The sequence below is a fragment of the Adelges cooleyi genome, unplaced genomic scaffold (assembly GCF_023614345.1).
Source record: "Adelges cooleyi isolate 19-005CV unplaced genomic scaffold, UGA_ACOO_1.1 ACOO_flye_CR_arks_rails_tigmint_CR_PRNA_376, whole genome shotgun sequence".
Classification (NCBI taxonomy): Eukaryota; Metazoa; Arthropoda; class Insecta; order Hemiptera; family Adelgidae; genus Adelges; species Adelges cooleyi.
The window spans coordinates 13456773-13474500 of NW_026096053.1; the positions used below are offsets into that span (position 1 = coordinate 13456773).

The 17728-nt window shown below is 35.5% G+C and overlaps 4 protein-coding genes across 4 annotated transcripts; 1 reads left to right on the forward strand and 3 right to left on the reverse strand.

Annotated features, from left to right (window-relative positions):
* Positions 1–6058: 6058 nt before the first annotated feature.
* Positions 6059–11074, reverse strand: LOC126840245 (angiogenic factor with G patch and FHA domains 1). The gene is made up of 12 exons (XM_050575869.1): positions 10567–11074; positions 10358–10486; positions 10004–10222; positions 9499–9933; positions 9346–9435; positions 9062–9281; positions 8834–8991; positions 8476–8740; positions 8178–8373; positions 7959–8058; positions 7183–7360; positions 6059–7088 (listed from the first exon to the last, which is right to left on the reverse strand). Exons 1-12 carry the CDS (start codon positions 10714–10716, stop codon positions 7063–7065), a joined length of 2166 nt encoding a protein of 721 aa, XP_050431826.1. The 5' UTR covers positions 10717–11074; the 3' UTR covers positions 6059–7062.
* Positions 11075–11681: 607 nt separating this feature from the next.
* LOC126840246 (splicing factor 45) lies at positions 11682–14188 on the reverse strand. The gene is made up of 8 exons (XM_050575870.1): positions 13887–14188; positions 13612–13737; positions 13100–13205; positions 12869–12956; positions 12531–12795; positions 12226–12441; positions 11954–12143; positions 11682–11879 (listed from the first exon to the last, which is right to left on the reverse strand). The coding sequence occupies exons 1-8, from the start codon at positions 13995–13997 to the stop codon at positions 11782–11784; spliced, it is 1200 nt and encodes a 399-aa protein (XP_050431827.1). The 5' UTR covers positions 13998–14188; the 3' UTR covers positions 11682–11781.
* A 179-nt stretch (positions 14189–14367) lies between these two features.
* On the forward strand, positions 14368–15332 carry LOC126840249 (NADH dehydrogenase [ubiquinone] 1 alpha subcomplex subunit 8). Its single transcript, XM_050575872.1, has 2 exons — positions 14368–14599; positions 14662–15332. The coding sequence occupies exons 1-2, from the start codon at positions 14497–14499 to the stop codon at positions 15090–15092; spliced, it is 534 nt and encodes a 177-aa protein (XP_050431829.1). The 5' UTR covers positions 14368–14496; the 3' UTR covers positions 15093–15332.
* Positions 15250–17002, reverse strand: LOC126840247 (putative GPI-anchor transamidase). Its single transcript, XM_050575871.1, has 7 exons — positions 16795–17002; positions 16590–16711; positions 16388–16523; positions 16104–16312; positions 15915–16032; positions 15627–15737; positions 15250–15548 (listed from the first exon to the last, which is right to left on the reverse strand). Exons 1-7 carry the CDS (start codon positions 16852–16854, stop codon positions 15387–15389), a joined length of 918 nt encoding a protein of 305 aa, XP_050431828.1. The 5' UTR covers positions 16855–17002; the 3' UTR covers positions 15250–15386.
* Positions 17003–17728: the final 726 nt, after the last annotated feature.

Genomic DNA, 17728 nt, shown 5'->3' on the forward strand with positions numbered 1-17728 from the left:
TGTGACCGCAGGATTGTCCAAGTGAAACTAATACACACAAGAACGTGATGCGTGCGGTTACAGCATTGTCCCTTGACAACCGATAATAGGATAGCTAATTATTTGCTTTGGAACTCGTCGTTTGTGTTAATGAGATATTTATTTCATTTTTTTTTTATCAGTAGGAGTATAATATATTATAATTAGTTAAAAACTAGACCGACTTAATGGATAAATTGCGTTTACATATTCCTCGAGAATGATCCTCCCTTATCAGTAAATGATAACAGCATTGTTATCAGTGATAAGGAATGTGCCTTAAGTATGGACTTTATTTTTTTTTCTTTCAAAAATGGAAACATACGTTTTTAATATTCCATAAAAGTGTAGACAACAAATTGTAAAAAAATCCAGTTTGGAAAACTATTTTTGAAGTTATTCGAGTTTATACCCTATGAGCTGATGATATTGAGTGGTTAACGATAAAAATGATCACCCTGTATGGATGTGTCTTTTACAAGTTGCATGTTTAAACCTAATACATAATATTATGTAAGTATTCTTATCCTTGAGAATTCTTCTAGTCGTTTTGGGATCTACGATTATAACATATATATATATATATAAATAATACATAAATATACAAACTACAGACTAGTGGTGTGCGTGGTTTGATTTCAATAAATCAACTGTACCGAGTTTGTTTGTATAATATTTTTTAAGCGCAGTCTTCCTGACAAAGCTATATGAAAACAGCTTATGGTAATTATTATTATTATTATTTTTTTAACGAAGGGCGGCGGCAAGAGCCTATATAATATAAATTGTTTAGCGTTTAAAACTCCTAAGTATATTTTTTTTTTTCGACAAACCGGAATGACTTATCTATACACACGGTCTCTATTTTTTTCTTTTTTATAATAATCTATACCTACATACATATATTGAAAACGTGTACACTCTGTGAACGGAAAATATAATAATTAATTTGGTCTGGACAGCTGGCAGCAGCTATGACTGCCTCAATATAAAGTATAATATGATCAGCTATAAGGATTTCGTTAGACATTGGTCGATTTTGCCTTCAAGGACAATATTGCCCTTGGTCAAAACAGTCTGGTGGCGACCACGTCCAATGTCGGTTTCTATTTTTTAACCCGGCCGTTTTTCATATATACTCGTATATATATATATATATATATAAATAATAATAATAATAGTACACGATTTACTCCAAAACTCGCGGTGTTGTACCAAAAGGTATTTTTTTATATAATAATAATAATTCTCAAAAAACCGGACCGACAACATATTACTATTAATCAACAATATTATAATATTGCGTAGGTAGTCGGTCGGTATACACACACACACACACACCGAATATGTCTCCCATAGACCAAACTGCGTTTTTAACTAAACACCGTGTAATTATTATTTTCTAGTACTCGTGTCAACTAGGTATTCTACTAAACAATAATTAGTACCTAACCAATTTTACACCGGGTGCAGCTTGGATTTAAAATATATTATAATATAGTTTTGATTTTACACAATATATCCTAGATAACCTAACCAAACCTCACCAAACCTAACCTCACCTCACCGAACCTAACCTCACCTCACCAAACCTAACCGAACCTAACCGAACCTCACCAAACCTAATCGAACCTAACCAAACCTCACCTATCCTAGATGAGAGTGATTTTGGTTTATCCGGTTAGGTTAGGTTAGGTAATATATAATAGGGACACGATACATTTCTAGTTGTAATTACCAATAACTATGTTCTGTTTGTTCTATTTACCTATAGGACCTCGGTACCTACGCAACAATTATCGTGATGACCTAGTGATAACATCTAATACGTTGACTTTGACGGTATCAAATATCAAACCCTAAGCACCGGCAACGCATTAGACCGGCGTTGCTTGGATACCGAAATTGGCCAAACGCTATGCCACACTGTAAAACATACTAGGGCTTGAATAATACCACAATCGTTGTATTATTAACCCGTTAAAAATATATATAAAAATTAAAAAAAAAAAATATTATGATGATGTTTACTGTAGAAACGCAATTTGGAAATTTGAAACCATTTTCAATATATTATTAGACATAGTATGGCCGTTATTTTCAGACTAATGTGAATCACCTCGTCGTTTAAATGTGTATACAATGTACACGAGGTTGCCATTATGATAATGTTAGTCATTTGTACGCTTTTTAGGGTTAATGTACAGGAGGACAAAATCAAAATCGTACCGATTCTATACAGCCATTATTATACAGAAACAGAAAAATATTTTACATAGTTGGTCCAACTAAAATTAAGGTTAATATAGGGAACAATATATATATATATATATATATATATGTGTGTGTCTAGTTGGAATAACTATATGAATATTTGGCCCAATTAAGCATTTAGTTGGCTCGACTAGATGTATGGTTGTTTTAATTGAAAATCTAGTTGGTCCAACTATTTAATATTACTGTCGACCTTCAGATCTATATAAATCCGACCCTGATGATCATAATATACACATATTATCCATACATAGGTATATTTAGGCTCTGTAGGCATATTATATAATAATATAGTGTTTTGATATTCTATGTAAATTATTAGTGTTCGGGTAATGTAGTAGTATATCATGTTTCACGTATTGAAATAGTGTTTTATTATAAAATAAAATATTCAAATAGTTTGACTATACACAAAACCACATTAATTAAGGCGGTTTCCACAAACAAACAAAATAATCATAATAAACGGTCGAATTCCAAACGGATGTATGTATGTTTGTTATTTTGATTTATAATTTATTTTTGTTATTTTCTTTTTACAAGAAACAAGAAAGTTTACCTTACCAACGACTTCTTAGGAATGTTTATATAGGTATATTTGATAGATGTTTTTTTTAAATTGTTTCTGTTATATTTTTTAATACTTCTCAATGATACTGATGTTTGTTTTCATTACCAGTAACATTTTTACCACCAAAAGTTGGGTGTAAAATGAGGTTGCTCACCTGTATTGGTCGACTTTGTTTCTGTTTTTTTTTAAACCAAAAAATCATTATGTATATTTGTATTCTCTATTTAAGCATATCTGAAGAATATTTTGATGTGTCTAAAATACTTGTCGTTTCGTTTTGTACCTAGGCCGTCTCGAGCCGAATGGCGGTTATATATTATATTATTCAAATAAATGAATAAAAAAAAATTCCAAGTTTCAACCGCATTACACCCTGATGATTATCACTATTGTCGTATACAGTTGAATTGTATATAATTGAGATTGATGACCGGTAGATACCCATAATAATAATTATATATATATATATATATATATATTTATACTGTGTGGAAACCGTTTGTTCTTAATGGATTTTCGTTTGTGTACACATTGTATTATAATGTATACCTAATATGTTTCGGTATCAGGTACCCGCTGGACCGTAGCTAGCATATTATATTCTGCTGCTCATCTCAAGGCTCGCCGACAAAATAAAGAAAAACGAAAATTACATTCTTCCACGTTCAGGCATCGCCGAACAGGTAAATATTATTACGTGCACACTAAATAGGTACGTGCGTGTACCTGCAACGTCCTGCACCGACAACGGCCAATCGGACGCGTGGATTCTCCGGGGCCGCATTCTGATTGGTCGACACGACGGCTGTCCAAACGAAACGGGCCAATGGGAAACGGCGGCCGTGCGGATAGGTCAGTGCCGGACAAACGGACAGTCAGCAGAAAATATTTTGTCATTGTTACGCACGAACACCGCCGTGTCTTTTACATTTGCCGACATTGTGTGTGAAAAACAAACCAAAAAAACCGCTTGAGGTAGGTTCGGCATACTCGTGTTGTTGTTGTTGTTGTTTTTTTTTAAGACATGTCATATTTACACAAACCGTTCATCAGCTGCTCCTCTCACAAGACAACAATAGCGAAATAAAAAGCCAGTAGCCAATACCACCTACAGTGGGGTCGAGGGAGGTCAACATATTTTCAATTATTATAACGATGCCTAATAATATTCCCCAATCCTCATAAGCCAAAAAGGGAGATTTGTGTTTTTTTTTTTTAAATTGCAACATATGTTTTTAATTACATAAATTTGTAGACAAAAAATTAAAAAAAAAAAAGGTTAGCGTTTGAATTTTTTATTTTTATTTATCTGTTCGTTAGCTACGACTTTGGTAAAGATACTGTAAATTTATTCTTAATAATTATCATATTTCTTCGGTTTTCCAAAACCGGTAGGTAGCACATGAAATTCATATTTATGTTCGCATTGTCCAAATTTATTGGCGATAACATTCTACTACTAACGGCTAGGAAGTCACTATAAATATCAAGAAATACAGTCGAAAAATCAAATCTTTATTAAGTACAAATGAACAAATGCATGAAAATTGAATAATCAAACGCTAACATATTTTTTTAAATTTTTTGTCTACAAATGTATGTTATTAAAAACATATGTTGCCATTAAAAAAAAAAAACCCAAAAACCCCCTTTTTGGCTTATAAGGATTGGTGATAAAAAAACTTCAAAACATCGAAAAATGTAGTAAAATATATGTACTTAAAAGTTAAGGGGAAAAAAAATTCTCAAAATATTCATATTTTCACAAAAAATGAGTGTCTTGTCGTCAGTCGGATCACCCCCACTATGTATAACACATGATTAATTACACTACATAGTAATCAATTAGGTTTGGCATAAAACGTAAGAACCCGGTTGACGCGCGATACGCATTAATATACATATATTGTTGTAGCCGTCACGCGGTTCCGGGTATCCGGCGGCGGACCGCCGATACTCGGAAGACGGCGCGATTACGCAACGGCGGCGGCGGCGGCGGACAGGACGCCGCGAACCGCGCGCGTTGGCGTACACGCGAAAATGATTGAGCGTTTCGCGCGGCGACGAGCGAGTAAATTGAATAACGACGGGACGGGGGAGCAGCGCGCGTCGCCACGGTTTAGGGAAATTAATTGGCCTAGGTCACTGTCAAGCGGCGAGCGGGGGCGAATCGATCAACAATTCCGTTACGGTCGACGGTCATAAATCGTCGTAACGCCGTCGTCGACGAGCTTTTATGCGCGCGGCAATAATATTAATGATGTCGGCGGACGTGCGGGGGCGGGGGGAGGGTTGCCGCCGCCCGTCCGGGTACTTGCACGACGTAAGGTCGTCCGGCAGAGAGAGAGAGAGAGAGAGTGATGATTAACGATGCACACGTTTTCGGTCGTTGTCGCCCAAAGTTCCCTGGACCGCATAAGTTCTTTCACCTCGAGTCTAGACCGCCACCGCCGCCGTCTTAAGTAATATCATTAGTCATGTCGTCTTCGCGCCCCCCCCCCCCCCGGAGTAGACGCGATGTACCTACATAAAATATTTTATATCATTTAAAAAGCTTCAGCGCAATTCCATGTACGGCACGTCGTGCCTACCTACCTATCTATTACACGCGACTGCTGGATAAAATACGCTTACCTATGCCGCTTACGTTCGCGTATACGCGCGCAATTACACGCGTACTTACATGGCGGCGGCGGCGGCGTTGTTGTTGTTATTGTTCCACTGTGCGATGCGGCATCGTACGCGGCGGTCGTTGATCGCTGGCCGTGTATATTGTTGTATTCGAGAAGGTCGCGCGCAACGACCTTAGAGAACATTCGCTGGCCGCTGCTATTATGCCTATAGCAGCTATTCGGTTACGGATACAATACCAATACATTATCCCTGGCCCCGTGTGTCTACAGAGTGATCGCCGCATAATATTGCCCCCTTCCCAACTGATGATGGTAGCCTATTGAAAACAAGTACTTAGAGTACTTCTTGGCTAAGGGTCAGAAATCTTACATGGACAGGCTACTGTCAAGCCGTAGAAAAAAAAAAAATAGACACTCTAATATAACTGTTATATTGTAACCAATAGAATACAATTTGTATATAGAGTTAATGTTTGTATGGTAAAAAAAAATCCATACTCTAATATATATTTTAATTAAAAAAAAAAAAAACATAAAAATACAATTCAAGCTCCAACAGTTTGTAGTAAGTATAATATTAATTATTGCCGGATAATATATCATCGGTCAACGGGTTTGAAAAAATAAAAAATAATAATTCTCATCATCGTTACAATTAATTATCCGTGTTTATTTTAACGAGCTCATGCGAGATTACTAGCCGAAACCGTTAACCATTTTTTTTTTTTTACTAGTTTGAAGGATTAACCACTAGGCTTTCAAATATAATTATAGTAAATACATAATAGTACAGGTACCACTAGCTAGTAAGAAAACCCTAATGGGAGTGAACGTTACCTACTTCTGGCTAATGGGGGGCACTACTATACCCGCCAAATCTGTTAACGTTGTCAATTTGATTTGTTTTTTTCCTTCTTGTTGCTTCAAATTTATCAAGTTGTTAATCACACACACACACACAGTTAATCCACAAGTCGGACAACCTTAAACAAGGACAAGTATTATTTTAATAGCTTGTTTTTGCAAACAGTAACGGGTTTTAAACACGATACGTACCTTTTATTTAGCAAATGTTTTATCAGTACATAATAATTATAAAATATAACAACACAGCAGTCGACTTAACACAGTCGTTAAGTAAAATGAAACTTATCGCTAAATTAAACCTACATGTTAAAATATAATGTATTTTGAAATACAACACGACGACATTGTACACGTCGACTGAATAAAATATAAGCTAAATCGTAGAGCTCACTGTTTGTACATAGTTTTGGTTTACCGTAATAAAATATATTTTTATGTATTTACTAGTATACATAATATATTTAAAGTACATCGTAAACGAAGCACCGGTGACGCGAGTTCACACGTTAAAATAGTAATAATAATAAAATTAGAATTTATTTTAAAAAACTGTTTGTACATGCATATTAAATCACACACGATTGGAAATACCGATCTCACCAAAAATGTGTAATATCATAATATTTTAGTCGAAAAATATAAATACATGTTTTCAAAAATTATTGTCGGTCAGTTCGAGGCACCAGAGTGGAGGTAGTGTTATTTTTCTTCTTCCGATGAAGCGTCTGAAAATCGAAAACACATGTTATTTAGATTAATAATAATTTCTACAGTTTAAGTGGAATAATAATACAAACTATATGAATTTACGATATTTACCTTCTGAAAAATTAATTTTGTTAGTTTTTATCGGCACGTTGGTGGTTTTGTTGCCGAAATTGAATCGAATTTTCGACGGCTTAACGACTACGTTGATCTTGGGTTGTTCGATTTGGGCAAAGCCGCCCATCGTGTTGAAACCCAGGCCCATTTTATCGTCTCGCACGTCCAAACCGATCTAGAAAAATAGATGCATAAAGGCAAATTAATAAGACTAATTTTCATATATATATATATATATATATATATATATATATTTATTTATTTATTTATTAGTTTTTTTTTTGCATAGTTTCTGAGATTTTTTTTTTTTTTAAGTTTTCATTTAAAAGTATTAATTTTACTCGGAAGTAATGGCCAATGCAGTGTTATGATGATGATGTTTAACAAGAGAACTCTGAGAAATGTGCTATAACTGTTGTTGTTTCGCACATTAAATATTTACAAGCCGTCCGTACATAACTAATCGCAGACTTACAGGAGTGTGAATATTTTATATACCGCCATAGAGAGTTAGTTTAACCAAGTTTTACGTAATCTCAATAACCACAGTGTTTGCGTAGTCGTCGCAACTATACAATCGCTACAGTCGCCTGCGTTGTCTTCTGCCGTATTATCATATGCTACGTAATACACGATCGACAAGAAACAACTATTCATCAATTATGCAGCAAATCATGCTCGTTAAACTTACATTAACTATGTGATTCACTCTCTCTCTCTCTCTATAAATATATTAATACTAAGTACGTAACTATTTGTACGCGGAAACTTACGGGTTCTTTGATTCCACAGTTGTTGGCGCCCAACGATTTACCTGGCGTCCAACCCATGTTTTCCAATAACTTGAAGCCCTTGTTTTTGGTAGGAATTGGCCTGGAAAAATGAAATTTAAATTACTCCGACTGTCTTTGAAAAGACAAAAGTATGACGTTAATTAGCTCTTTGACTAGCAGGTTAATGTTTTCCAACAATACGGTTTTCATATTTCTTACTGTGATAGACAAGCTACTTCGGTTTTCTCGTGGGCGTTCTGAGAGCCGACCGTTTTCCTTCTCTTTTCGGCTCTGTCTTTATAGCCCTTCGGCAACACGGCTTCGGGCGGCTCGCAACCCAGTAAGCCGTATTTTTCTTTCAAACTTTTAAGTTCTTCGTCGTGTTTTCTTTTTTGTGGAATTTCATTTTTAACGACTAAATGGTAAAAAAAAAATGCTATCAACACAATTGCATCGACAAATAAACTGCCGTAACTGCCGGTTCGCAAAACAACGGCCGTCGATCTAGTGTGTTCACCTTCTTCCGTGGCGGCGGTGGCTTGTATGCCCGGCTCGCATAGGTTACACGTTTCCATGCCGTCGTGTATGTGACACAACAGTTTTGTGTCGCCCACAAGAAGCTCGGAACCGTGGATCAAATGTTTGGGTTCGCCGGAAGACGAACTTTTTGTAATTTTTTTACCATCCAAGTACGTGCCGTTTGTACTTCCTTTATCTTTGATAACATAGTGACCTCGTCCTACTTTGTTGACGTTGCCCACAAAAGATATTTCGGCGTGCAGCTGAGAAAAAAAAACCAAAAGGACGTTTCACGCCGTTTTACTTTATTGTACATATTATGTCGCTACGATCGAAACCATTGCAACGACGATTACCTTGCTGACATTGTCGTCGGGTATTATGACGTCTCGACTCGTCGACCGTCCTATCGTACCGCCCGGGCATGTAATCAAAAACAGTTTACCAATCAACGTTTTACACGCTTTGGATTCGATCACTATGATGCGTATGCACGGCGGCCACCCGACGACTTCTGAAATTTGAGTAAAACAAACGACGTGTAAAACAACAACGGTACGCCAATGATACACGGCCATTCTTACTCGATTTTATCAATTTGGTTTGCGTGTCCGAAAGATTGGCTTTGACTTCTTTGTACGACTTCCAATTGGAATTTTTATCGTCCCTCTTGTTCAGACAAAGGTACTGTTCAATGCGGTCCCAGACGAAATTTTCATACTGAACGATTTCCGATTCGATCGCCGCCAGCTGATGCTTAAGCGCATACCAGTTTCTTATTTGTGCATATTGTTTGGCTTTACTCTGGAAATTATTTAAGTTTATAGTCGAGTGCCAATTTTTCAAATGGCTTACCGTTGTGGTTTACCCCATCAGGCGTTAATTTATGCACGATATTCTTTGGAGCGGGCAATAACTTGGTATATTGTAATAAATTCAAATATCGTTTGTCCAGAACCTGAAAAAAAACAAAAACAAATTAAATAAGAACAAGGCGACAACAAAACATTTCTTGATTTACTTCACAAGTAGAAGGCGGCGGAGAGGACGTAACTTCTGGCGGCGTTTCATCTACGATTTTGTTTTCACTTTCGATTACTTTCAATTGCTGTTTAACGTCTTCTTTTGTTGTTTCGTCGCGCTCGCCAACTTTGCAACTTACACTACTATTGTCCACTGTCGAATCTTTTTTGCATTCTTTTTCCTCGGGTTCGACGTTTTCTTCGGGATCCTCTTTGATTATTAAATTGCCGCTGTCCACAGAGTTGTCGGAATCGCCGTAATCAATCTCCGGTAGAACGTCACAATGTTCACGTCCGTCCGGTTTAGGCCGTTCGCAAGGTGTCGGCGCCGCAGTAGCGTCTGGATGAACTTGCGAGTGCAATCGATACTTTTGCGCAATCACGTCGAAATAATAATAACACCCTTGGTTGCCGTCGTAGAACAAACCGTTATCCTGAAATTGAGAATCGCGTAAACACACACACACACATTAATTTATTAAAATATAAAAATCGTCTACTCACTAGATTATAGTAATAGCCGGTGACTTGGTCGTAGTACATTCCGGTAGTCTCTTCTAGCAAAAAACGACTAGTCTCCAAACGATTACGATCTACCGATTTGACGTCTGTAGATTTTTCTTCGTCTTCACTACACTCTCCTTCTTCTTTGATTGCACTCGATTCGCAAGCGTTGTCGTTGGTCGTACTGACTTTTTTCACGTTTGCCGTTGCGTTTTTCGCCTAAACAAATAATATTGGTAACACACAAACAACAAGTAATCGACTACAACAATAACAAAATAAACAGTTTTTCGAATTGCTCAACGCAAAAGGCTCGGCAGCCAAAAATCGACTCTGTACAAAAGCGATAATTACATTGGTCGGATTTGCGTCGGCCGTTTCGATTGCGTTACTTTTGGCGTTCACGTTTTCTCGCTTGACGCCTGTTGCGCCATCGTCGACGTCCGTCTTGGGGGAAACCGATTCGGCTTGAGCGTGACATTTCTGGAAATCAATGAACAGAACATTAAGCGCCGCTGAACGAGATACGTGCAAACGATATAACAATTTATGTATCGACAAACCTTGATGTCGACTAAACCGTTGTTTTTGAGTTTGGCCAACAGGTTTTGTTGCCGGTGTAACATGCGAACAGCGTTTTTTAAATATTCAAATATTTCCGGATGGTCGTTCTCGAGGAGTTCTCTGAAAGGTATTTCCAATTCATTGGCCATTGTACAGCTGCGATTCGTTTGGAACGCACCGTTTACATTTTTAAACAACTCTCAACACTGTCCAACAACAACAACAACAACACTGCATGGCAGTGCTATTATAACGTACACGAACACGACAAACCGTTATTGTTGTTATTTAAATTCAATATATTATATTATACCTATGAAATAAATAATATGAATTCTACAAAAAACCACACACAGGACGATGGAGACAATTGTCAACGCGTTGACGAATCGACCGCAACAATAATAATAATAATAAATACTTATATAATATGAAGTTAGCAATAATATTTTATTTGGAAAAGCATGGACAAAGATAACAGATAAAGCGGGGCGTTTGTGTGTGTTGTGTTGCCTATTGTGTCTGTACAAGGCGCTATAACGTCGCGCTCCATATTATCTAATAATTCTCATATAACAATCATTTTTTCTTGGATTACATTTTTTTTTTTTTTTTACATAATATGCGTGGTTCATTGTAAAAGTTCGTTTTGAAATAAAGAGTTTTTTTGTAAATTAACCTGTAGGAAAAAAAAAAATTACAAGTATTCATATTTATTGGAGTCGCTTCTCTCTTTTATAATGAAATACATATGACTCGACATTAACCCAATTAAGTATACTTAAACTAAAATATCAATCCTCCAAAAGGAGGACAAACAGTATTTAATAATATTGTCGAATCTTCTCGTGCACGTCACACCACGGTGCATGTAGGAATCCAATTGGGTAATACGAATTTAACAATATGTCAAGAATACCACTAGACTAGACTTAAGTCAAAGTTAAAGAATTTAAGTGACTAGAATATTGAACTTTGAGAATTATACATCTTTAGACTATATTTTGAGGTTGTTTTGAAAGTCAACGATTTTTATTTTTACAGTTTTCACACGTCGACGTAAGTTTTAAAAGTGAAGCTAAAATAATAACATAATAATTTTAGTACATAAAAACGTTTATATATTTTTAATAGCTATTCGATTATGTACAAAATATATTCAAAATTGTGGATTGTGAAAAATTAAAGAGTAAAATATTTCGGCTAGCTTTTTTTTACTCAAGTAACTGATAATTATTGAATTTCTCGACATTATAAAATCCAGCTCTCACTTGTCTTCCGCCAAAAAACCTTCCGTTCAAATCTACAACGGCTACAACGAAAATGTGTTAATGTGTTAATTTAATATTTTTAAAGGTTTTTTTTCTCCATTTTTATACATATTACCTTTAATTGCCGATTCGATGCGTTTGAATTCTACAAATATTCGTACGGCGTCTTCGGGATCTACGTCGGGCACTTCGTAAATAAGCACTCGATTGACGTCGCCGTACTTAGTGTTGCACTCGTCTTTCACTTCGGGTTCGAGATCTTGATCAACTTCTCCGGGGCCGACCATGTTTCGTAGTAACACGACCTAGTGGAGTAGATATAATATATTATATAATATTTTGTTTTCAATTATTAATCGTTGCAGTCGAAATAAAATTTGCGTTTACCTTCGATTGTACTTTCATTATTTCGGTTATGCTTTGTAAAGGTTTCGGCGGCGGAGGTGCAGGAGCTACGAAATCGTCTTGCACGGAAGTAGCCATAGAAGGTGATAAACTTCCACCTGGCCTTTCGTGAATAATTCTACCTCCTCGCTTACTCGTTTTTTCCACTTGCAAAGCCACCGATATGCCTTGTTCTTTTTTACCCAATCCTTGTCCTTCCTGCGCGACCACAATCGATCGATCGATACAATATTAATAAATAATAGATTGCGTTTGAATGAACACGGTTAACATTTAAAAAATAACACCTTGAAGCCGTATTTGGCCATAATTTTCGCGGCGATTCCCATGCCGCCGCCCATCCCTGTTCCGGACGCTTGTGGTCCGGGAGACGATACGACCGATTCTTGTAATGAGGGCGGAGGCGCAATGGCGGCGCCCGGTATTCTAGCTAAAGGTTTTGAATCAGCTTCTTCTTCGCTATCGCTGTCTTTACGACCGGCGAACCCGGATTTTCTTCGGTCGTCCGCGCCAGGAGTGGACATGCCTACGGACATGTCCGTCATACTAAGGCTATAACGATAAAACAAATAAAAAACTGTTATGTTCATTAATATTTACACCGTTAAGTCGGCCGAAAACGTACGAGTCTTTAGTTTTACTACGCTCTTCTCTTCTTTTGCGACGTTCTTCGTCTTCTTTTTCTTTTTCTTTGTCTCTCATATCTCGTAAATCTTTAATTGCAAAATATGTAATCAATATGCATATAATATAATGTTTGTTTTTTTTCTAACACGTATTTTGTATTCTTATTGTACAAAATATAAACAGTAGAATCAAACAATTAAAAATTTTTTTATTCTTTTTTAAATATTACCTCTAACTACTCTTTCGTAATCGTTGGGCACCATAGGGTCGTATTCGTTGCCATCAAAATTCCAGTTCATAGGTGGAAACGACGGACATTGTGTTTTTTTGCCTTCCTAAAAACATAAAATATTTTTTAAAGTTATTCATTTCATTTTTTTTTTTACATATATTATACATTTATAATACAGTGCAGTTAATACAATAAAACCTCTTTAATCAATCTCATCAATACCTTCTCAGATTCGCATCGAAGCTAATAAAAAAAAATGACTATATAACTTTTTATATTTTAGACATAGTCACCAAACACAGTCGTCTGGTACAACTTGACATTCAGTATAAATCAACAGAAGCTACAGAATAATAATACATAGGTAATTTAATAATATTATGCTCATACTACATGTTTGTGCAAGTAATTTTCTTCCCTTGAAAATTAAGTATATTGGTGTAAATGATTAAATAAACACGCTAAATTTTCCCATATACATGTTGAAAGAAGAAAATAAAATTTCTTACTCTAGTCATGGGAAAAAGAGTAAAACCAAGTCCTGGATCGAACATGGAATCATCGTCGTCTTTTTTTTTTAAATCAATAACTGGAGCTAAAATCGACGTGGTCTTACGAGCTGCATCTCTTCTCGGCTACAATAAAAAAAAAAAAATGTAAATTATAACTACAAAACTATAAAATCGTAGTTAAACAAAAATATTACAAAACAGTAAGTGAAATGCTAATTTTTTATAAATTAATATTAAAAAAACAAGTGATAATAATAAAGTGTAAAGGGCACCTGTGTTTGGGCAGCTTTCTTTAACTGCATTTGTGACTGAAAAAGTTTCATGCCAGAAGACCAACCATCGGATTTTTGCTTTACAGCATCAAAATCGTCGTACAGAGACATCGTCAAGCAGTGATAAATTTACATAAAACAAAATTAGAAATTTCAACGAACGCGAATTTTATCAAATAAAACGCATTTAAAACGTTTAGTCAACGTGCACTGTTATAGTTAGACATTATAAAACATTTTGTACATGAACAATTGGTATAAAATAATATATATTAATTACATACAATTTGATATTATTGTAATTTGTAAACACAATCGAATATAAATCGAAATAGATAACAGTGAGCCTCGGCTTCATCGCGGTTACCGATAAGGGTTACCACTTACCAGGTGCTTGGTAACAAGTACAAACACAAACAGCTGAAAAGTCGAGTTTTGGAGCTCTTGTAATGTACCGAATGGCGTTATCAAAGTCCTTCAAATATGTGATAACAATAATAATACGTTTTCGGATTTTTTTTTCAATAAATATTGCATTACTACCAAAGCATCAGACTATTGGGTATTTATTATTTTATATAAAGGAACAGCATAGTCCACTTCTCTCATCATGGTCATAACCAGCGATACTGAATTGCCAACTTATGAAGACCTGACGGTTGAAGAAGTGCCAATCAGTACACCTGGACTTCGGGCCGCTGCCCATCATTTGGGTAATTTTCATCGAGCTTGAGATGAATTATGATGTTTATATGTTTTTTTTTATTCTATTCAGGTAAATATTGCATAGAAGCGAACGACGATTTCATGATGTGTAAACAAGAGACGAAAGATCCGCGTAAATGTGTGGCCGAAGGTAAAGCGGTCACTAGTTGTGCCCTCCGATTTTTCAGGCAACTCAAAGTCAGCTGTTACGACGAATTTCAAATATACAGCAACTGTATCGACAAGTCCAGTTCTCGGCTCGAATTTGAACCGTGCCGTAAAACTCAAGCGGTGTACGATAAATGCGTGTTTGAAAAAATGGGTATCGAAAGACCCGAACACGGATTCTTTTGCAAAGCTCGTGTGTACAACGGAAATCGTCCTAAACCACCTCCCGAAGCACCGCAAGTGTTTGGCGACTTGCCTTATGGTCTCAAAGACTTCAAAGAAGAAGAAAGACCGCAAGCGAAATACGGACAACGTAATTGGTGGGTCAAATAATCTGATTGTACGGTCACGTTGTACCTTAACAGTACGTTGATATTAGTGTTTATAATAATTTGAATAATACATGAGAAATTTATGAGATCACCTTTGTATTTTCTTTGAATTTTTACAACGTAGAAAACAAATAAATAAGAATAAATAGTTTAAACAATATAAAATATTTCTTAGTTGTATTATCATTTGCCTGGTGAAATTCATGTGTTTAAATAAATAAATAAATATTATTACTCGATATTTAGTAGTACTTGCGAGTTTTATTGTTGACATTTTTAAAAAAAAATTTCTAGCCTAAGCGGGTGTATCGGTTAAATCTAAAAAATTAAATGTTAATTCTGCTGGTCGCACGGAGCCGAAAAAGTCAGTTATAGGAACTTTGGCTGGGTCACGGTGAAATAAGTCAGTTCGCACGCCAACAGTAGATATGCAGTCTTGTTTCGGACAAACACCAAGCTAAAAGATGAAATGACTTTAATGAAAATACAATATTGTGTTAAATATTCAATTGTTTGCACTATACAAAATACTCACAAAACTTTTCATACTAATACGACTCTTGAGTTTGACATTTTCTAAGAATTTTAATGCATAAAACGTGTAACGATCTATGATATACACTCCAATTGCCGGATCGACGTGGTGCTGTGTAAAATAATAACGATCGGATTATTAGTTTGAAAGTACAATACAAAAAAAAAGTACATTACGTACGGTAATAACGTGAATAATAAGATCTTATAATCAGAGCTATCAAACATAAATAATACCATCTTAGCAATTGATTTTAAATGATCGTAAAACCATTCAATTACAACTTACCGAGAGCGAGTCTTCTCCTACCAGACTACTGGCCATCGCTAGTATGTTTGGCGAGTAAAATTTTTCATACATCGAAGAAGCTTGACAAGTATCGATCATAAAGAATATTTCATGGTACCTAGAACAACGTGTACATGACGCGTATTAGAAATATTTTTGTAAATATAAATATATTTTTAAATTGATTACCTTCTTTTTTGCCACATTTGTTCAAGTGCATCGGCCAATTCTTGACTAGTAACTTCTTCAGAGTCTTGGAATTTTAGAAAACCGTCTCCGCCGTGTCCAGTGAGATATATCAATATATTACTGCCTTCGTCTGTTAATAGCTGTTTCGAGCGAGGAGTTTCCGATGGTAAACGACCAGTCAATAACCGTACAAAGTTTTCAACAGTAACCTATGAAAAAAAAACAAAAACCTTTATGAATTAGTTCTATGATTCGATAACATAAAATGTGTGTAATGTTCAAACCTCATAGCCTCTGAAATCAACTTCAACATCGTCGCCATAAACATTAAGTTGTTGGTCTGCGTTATTGTAAACGGTCGCTGGACTTGGATTACGCGGATTACAAGCCATATCGTCGGCCACCATTAATATGATCTGGCTAAAATGGAATATTCATCTGGTAAAACATTTATAATAAAAATTATAATATTGGAAAATATTGTACCTGTCTGGAATTCCAAGGCGTTTAACACTTCTATATATAGATAACACATTGGCTACGTGTCGATAATTAAACCAAAATCTAGATGTGTCCACAAGCACAGCCCAGTTATTCGAATGATTTGCCTAATGAAAAATAAATAAAAATATCTGGGTGTGACTGTACGAGCTGGTATGAGTACAAAATGTAAAAAAATATTAATAATTACCTGAGAAACATTAACCAACAACGAGGAGACAATAACACAAATTAAAAACACAAACTTCATTATGAATGTACAAAAACTAGACGGGCACTTTGGTCTTTTAATCCTTCAAACTTAACGCATTTTATAATTGTTTATAATTATTTACCAATTTTGTATTTTGTTCTCATCAAAGCCGAATACAAAATAATAACAAATTCGCTGTTATCACTATTCTGTTATCAGTGATAAATTATCAGTTGGTAATTCCAAGTGGGGGCAAAACATAAGTTATCAAAAAACCCAAACAAGGTAAAAATAGTGTTTGGGGCAGTTCTTCCAAAAAATGATAAGAGATAAGAGTTCTTCATTTCTACATTTATTTCTTATCACGCGTTATCATTTTTTGGAAGAACTACCCCCAACTCGTAAAAATAATGCTATCGATTTTTATTTTTTAATTTCTATTAGGTATAACTTTTAAAATGAATACAAATTAAACATAGCAATTAACACAAGCCTTTTTTCTAATAATATTCAACGGTACATTTAAATTGATTAGAATAATGCAAGCGTTAAATTTTGTCATCATTTTTTCTCGTCGTCAATTTATAGGATTTAAGGATTTTTTTTTCTTTTCGATTACAATAATATGTTGTATGGTTTTCAGAAGGTCAGCGAATGTGCGATAATCACGAAAGAATAAAATGTATGTTGATCGGGTTAATCAAGCATGAAAACTATGAGGCGCAAAACAAACAAGGATGTATTGGTCATAATATTTGCGTTATAACTACTACCGAGTTATCAAAGCATTTGTATTCAGATATGCATGACGTTACACACAAAATGGAGAAGTATCGAGATTACTATGACAGCAATGATGAACGTTTTAAGATATTTTTCAAAGACCCTGTGCGGGGATACATAGAATGGGACAGTGGAATACCAGAAGAAG

What these genes read in the sequence shown, in the direction of transcription:
- LOC126840245 (XM_050575869.1), bottom strand. Translation starts at nt 10,716, where the DNA reads ATGGCCAATGAATTGGAAATACCTTTCAGAGAACTCCTCGAGAACGAC. An exon ending in ATAAATTAACGCCTGATGGG is followed by an intron (nt 9,282 to 9,345) that starts GTAAACCACAAC and finishes AATAATTTCCAG; the next exon opens with AGTAAAGCCAAACAATATGC. An exon ending in AACCAAATTGATAAAATCGA is followed by an intron (nt 8,992 to 9,061) that starts GTAAGAATGGCC and finishes CTCAAATTTCAG; the next exon opens with AAGTCGTCGGGTGGCCGCCG.
- LOC126840246 (XM_050575870.1), bottom strand. Translation starts at nt 13,997, where the DNA reads ATGTCTCTGTACGACGATTTTGATGCTGTAAAGCAAAAATCCGATGGT. An exon ending in TTACGAAAGAGTAGTTAGAG is followed by an intron (nt 12,957 to 13,099) that starts GTAATATTTAAA and finishes TTGCAATTAAAG; the next exon opens with ATTTACGAGATATGAGAGAC. An exon ending in CGTAGTAAAACTAAAGACTC is followed by an intron (nt 12,796 to 12,868) that starts GTACGTTTTCGG and finishes TTATCGTTATAG; the next exon opens with CCTTAGTATGACGGACATGT.
- LOC126840249 (XM_050575872.1), top strand. Translation starts at nt 14,497, where the DNA reads ATGGTCATAACCAGCGATACTGAATTGCCAACTTATGAAGACCTGACG. An exon ending in GGCCGCTGCCCATCATTTGG is followed by an intron (nt 14,600 to 14,661) that starts GTAATTTTCATC and finishes TATTCTATTCAG; the next exon opens with GTAAATATTGCATAGAAGCG.
- LOC126840247 (XM_050575871.1), bottom strand. Translation starts at nt 16,854, where the DNA reads ATGAAGTTTGTGTTTTTAATTTGTGTTATTGTCTCCTCGTTGTTGGTT. An exon ending in CGCCTTGGAATTCCAGACAG is followed by an intron (nt 16,524 to 16,589) that starts GTACAATATTTT and finishes ATTCCATTTTAG; the next exon opens with CCAGATCATATTAATGGTGG. An exon ending in CAAATGTGGCAAAAAAGAAG is followed by an intron (nt 16,033 to 16,103) that starts GTAATCAATTTA and finishes ACGTTGTTCTAG; the next exon opens with GTACCATGAAATATTCTTTA.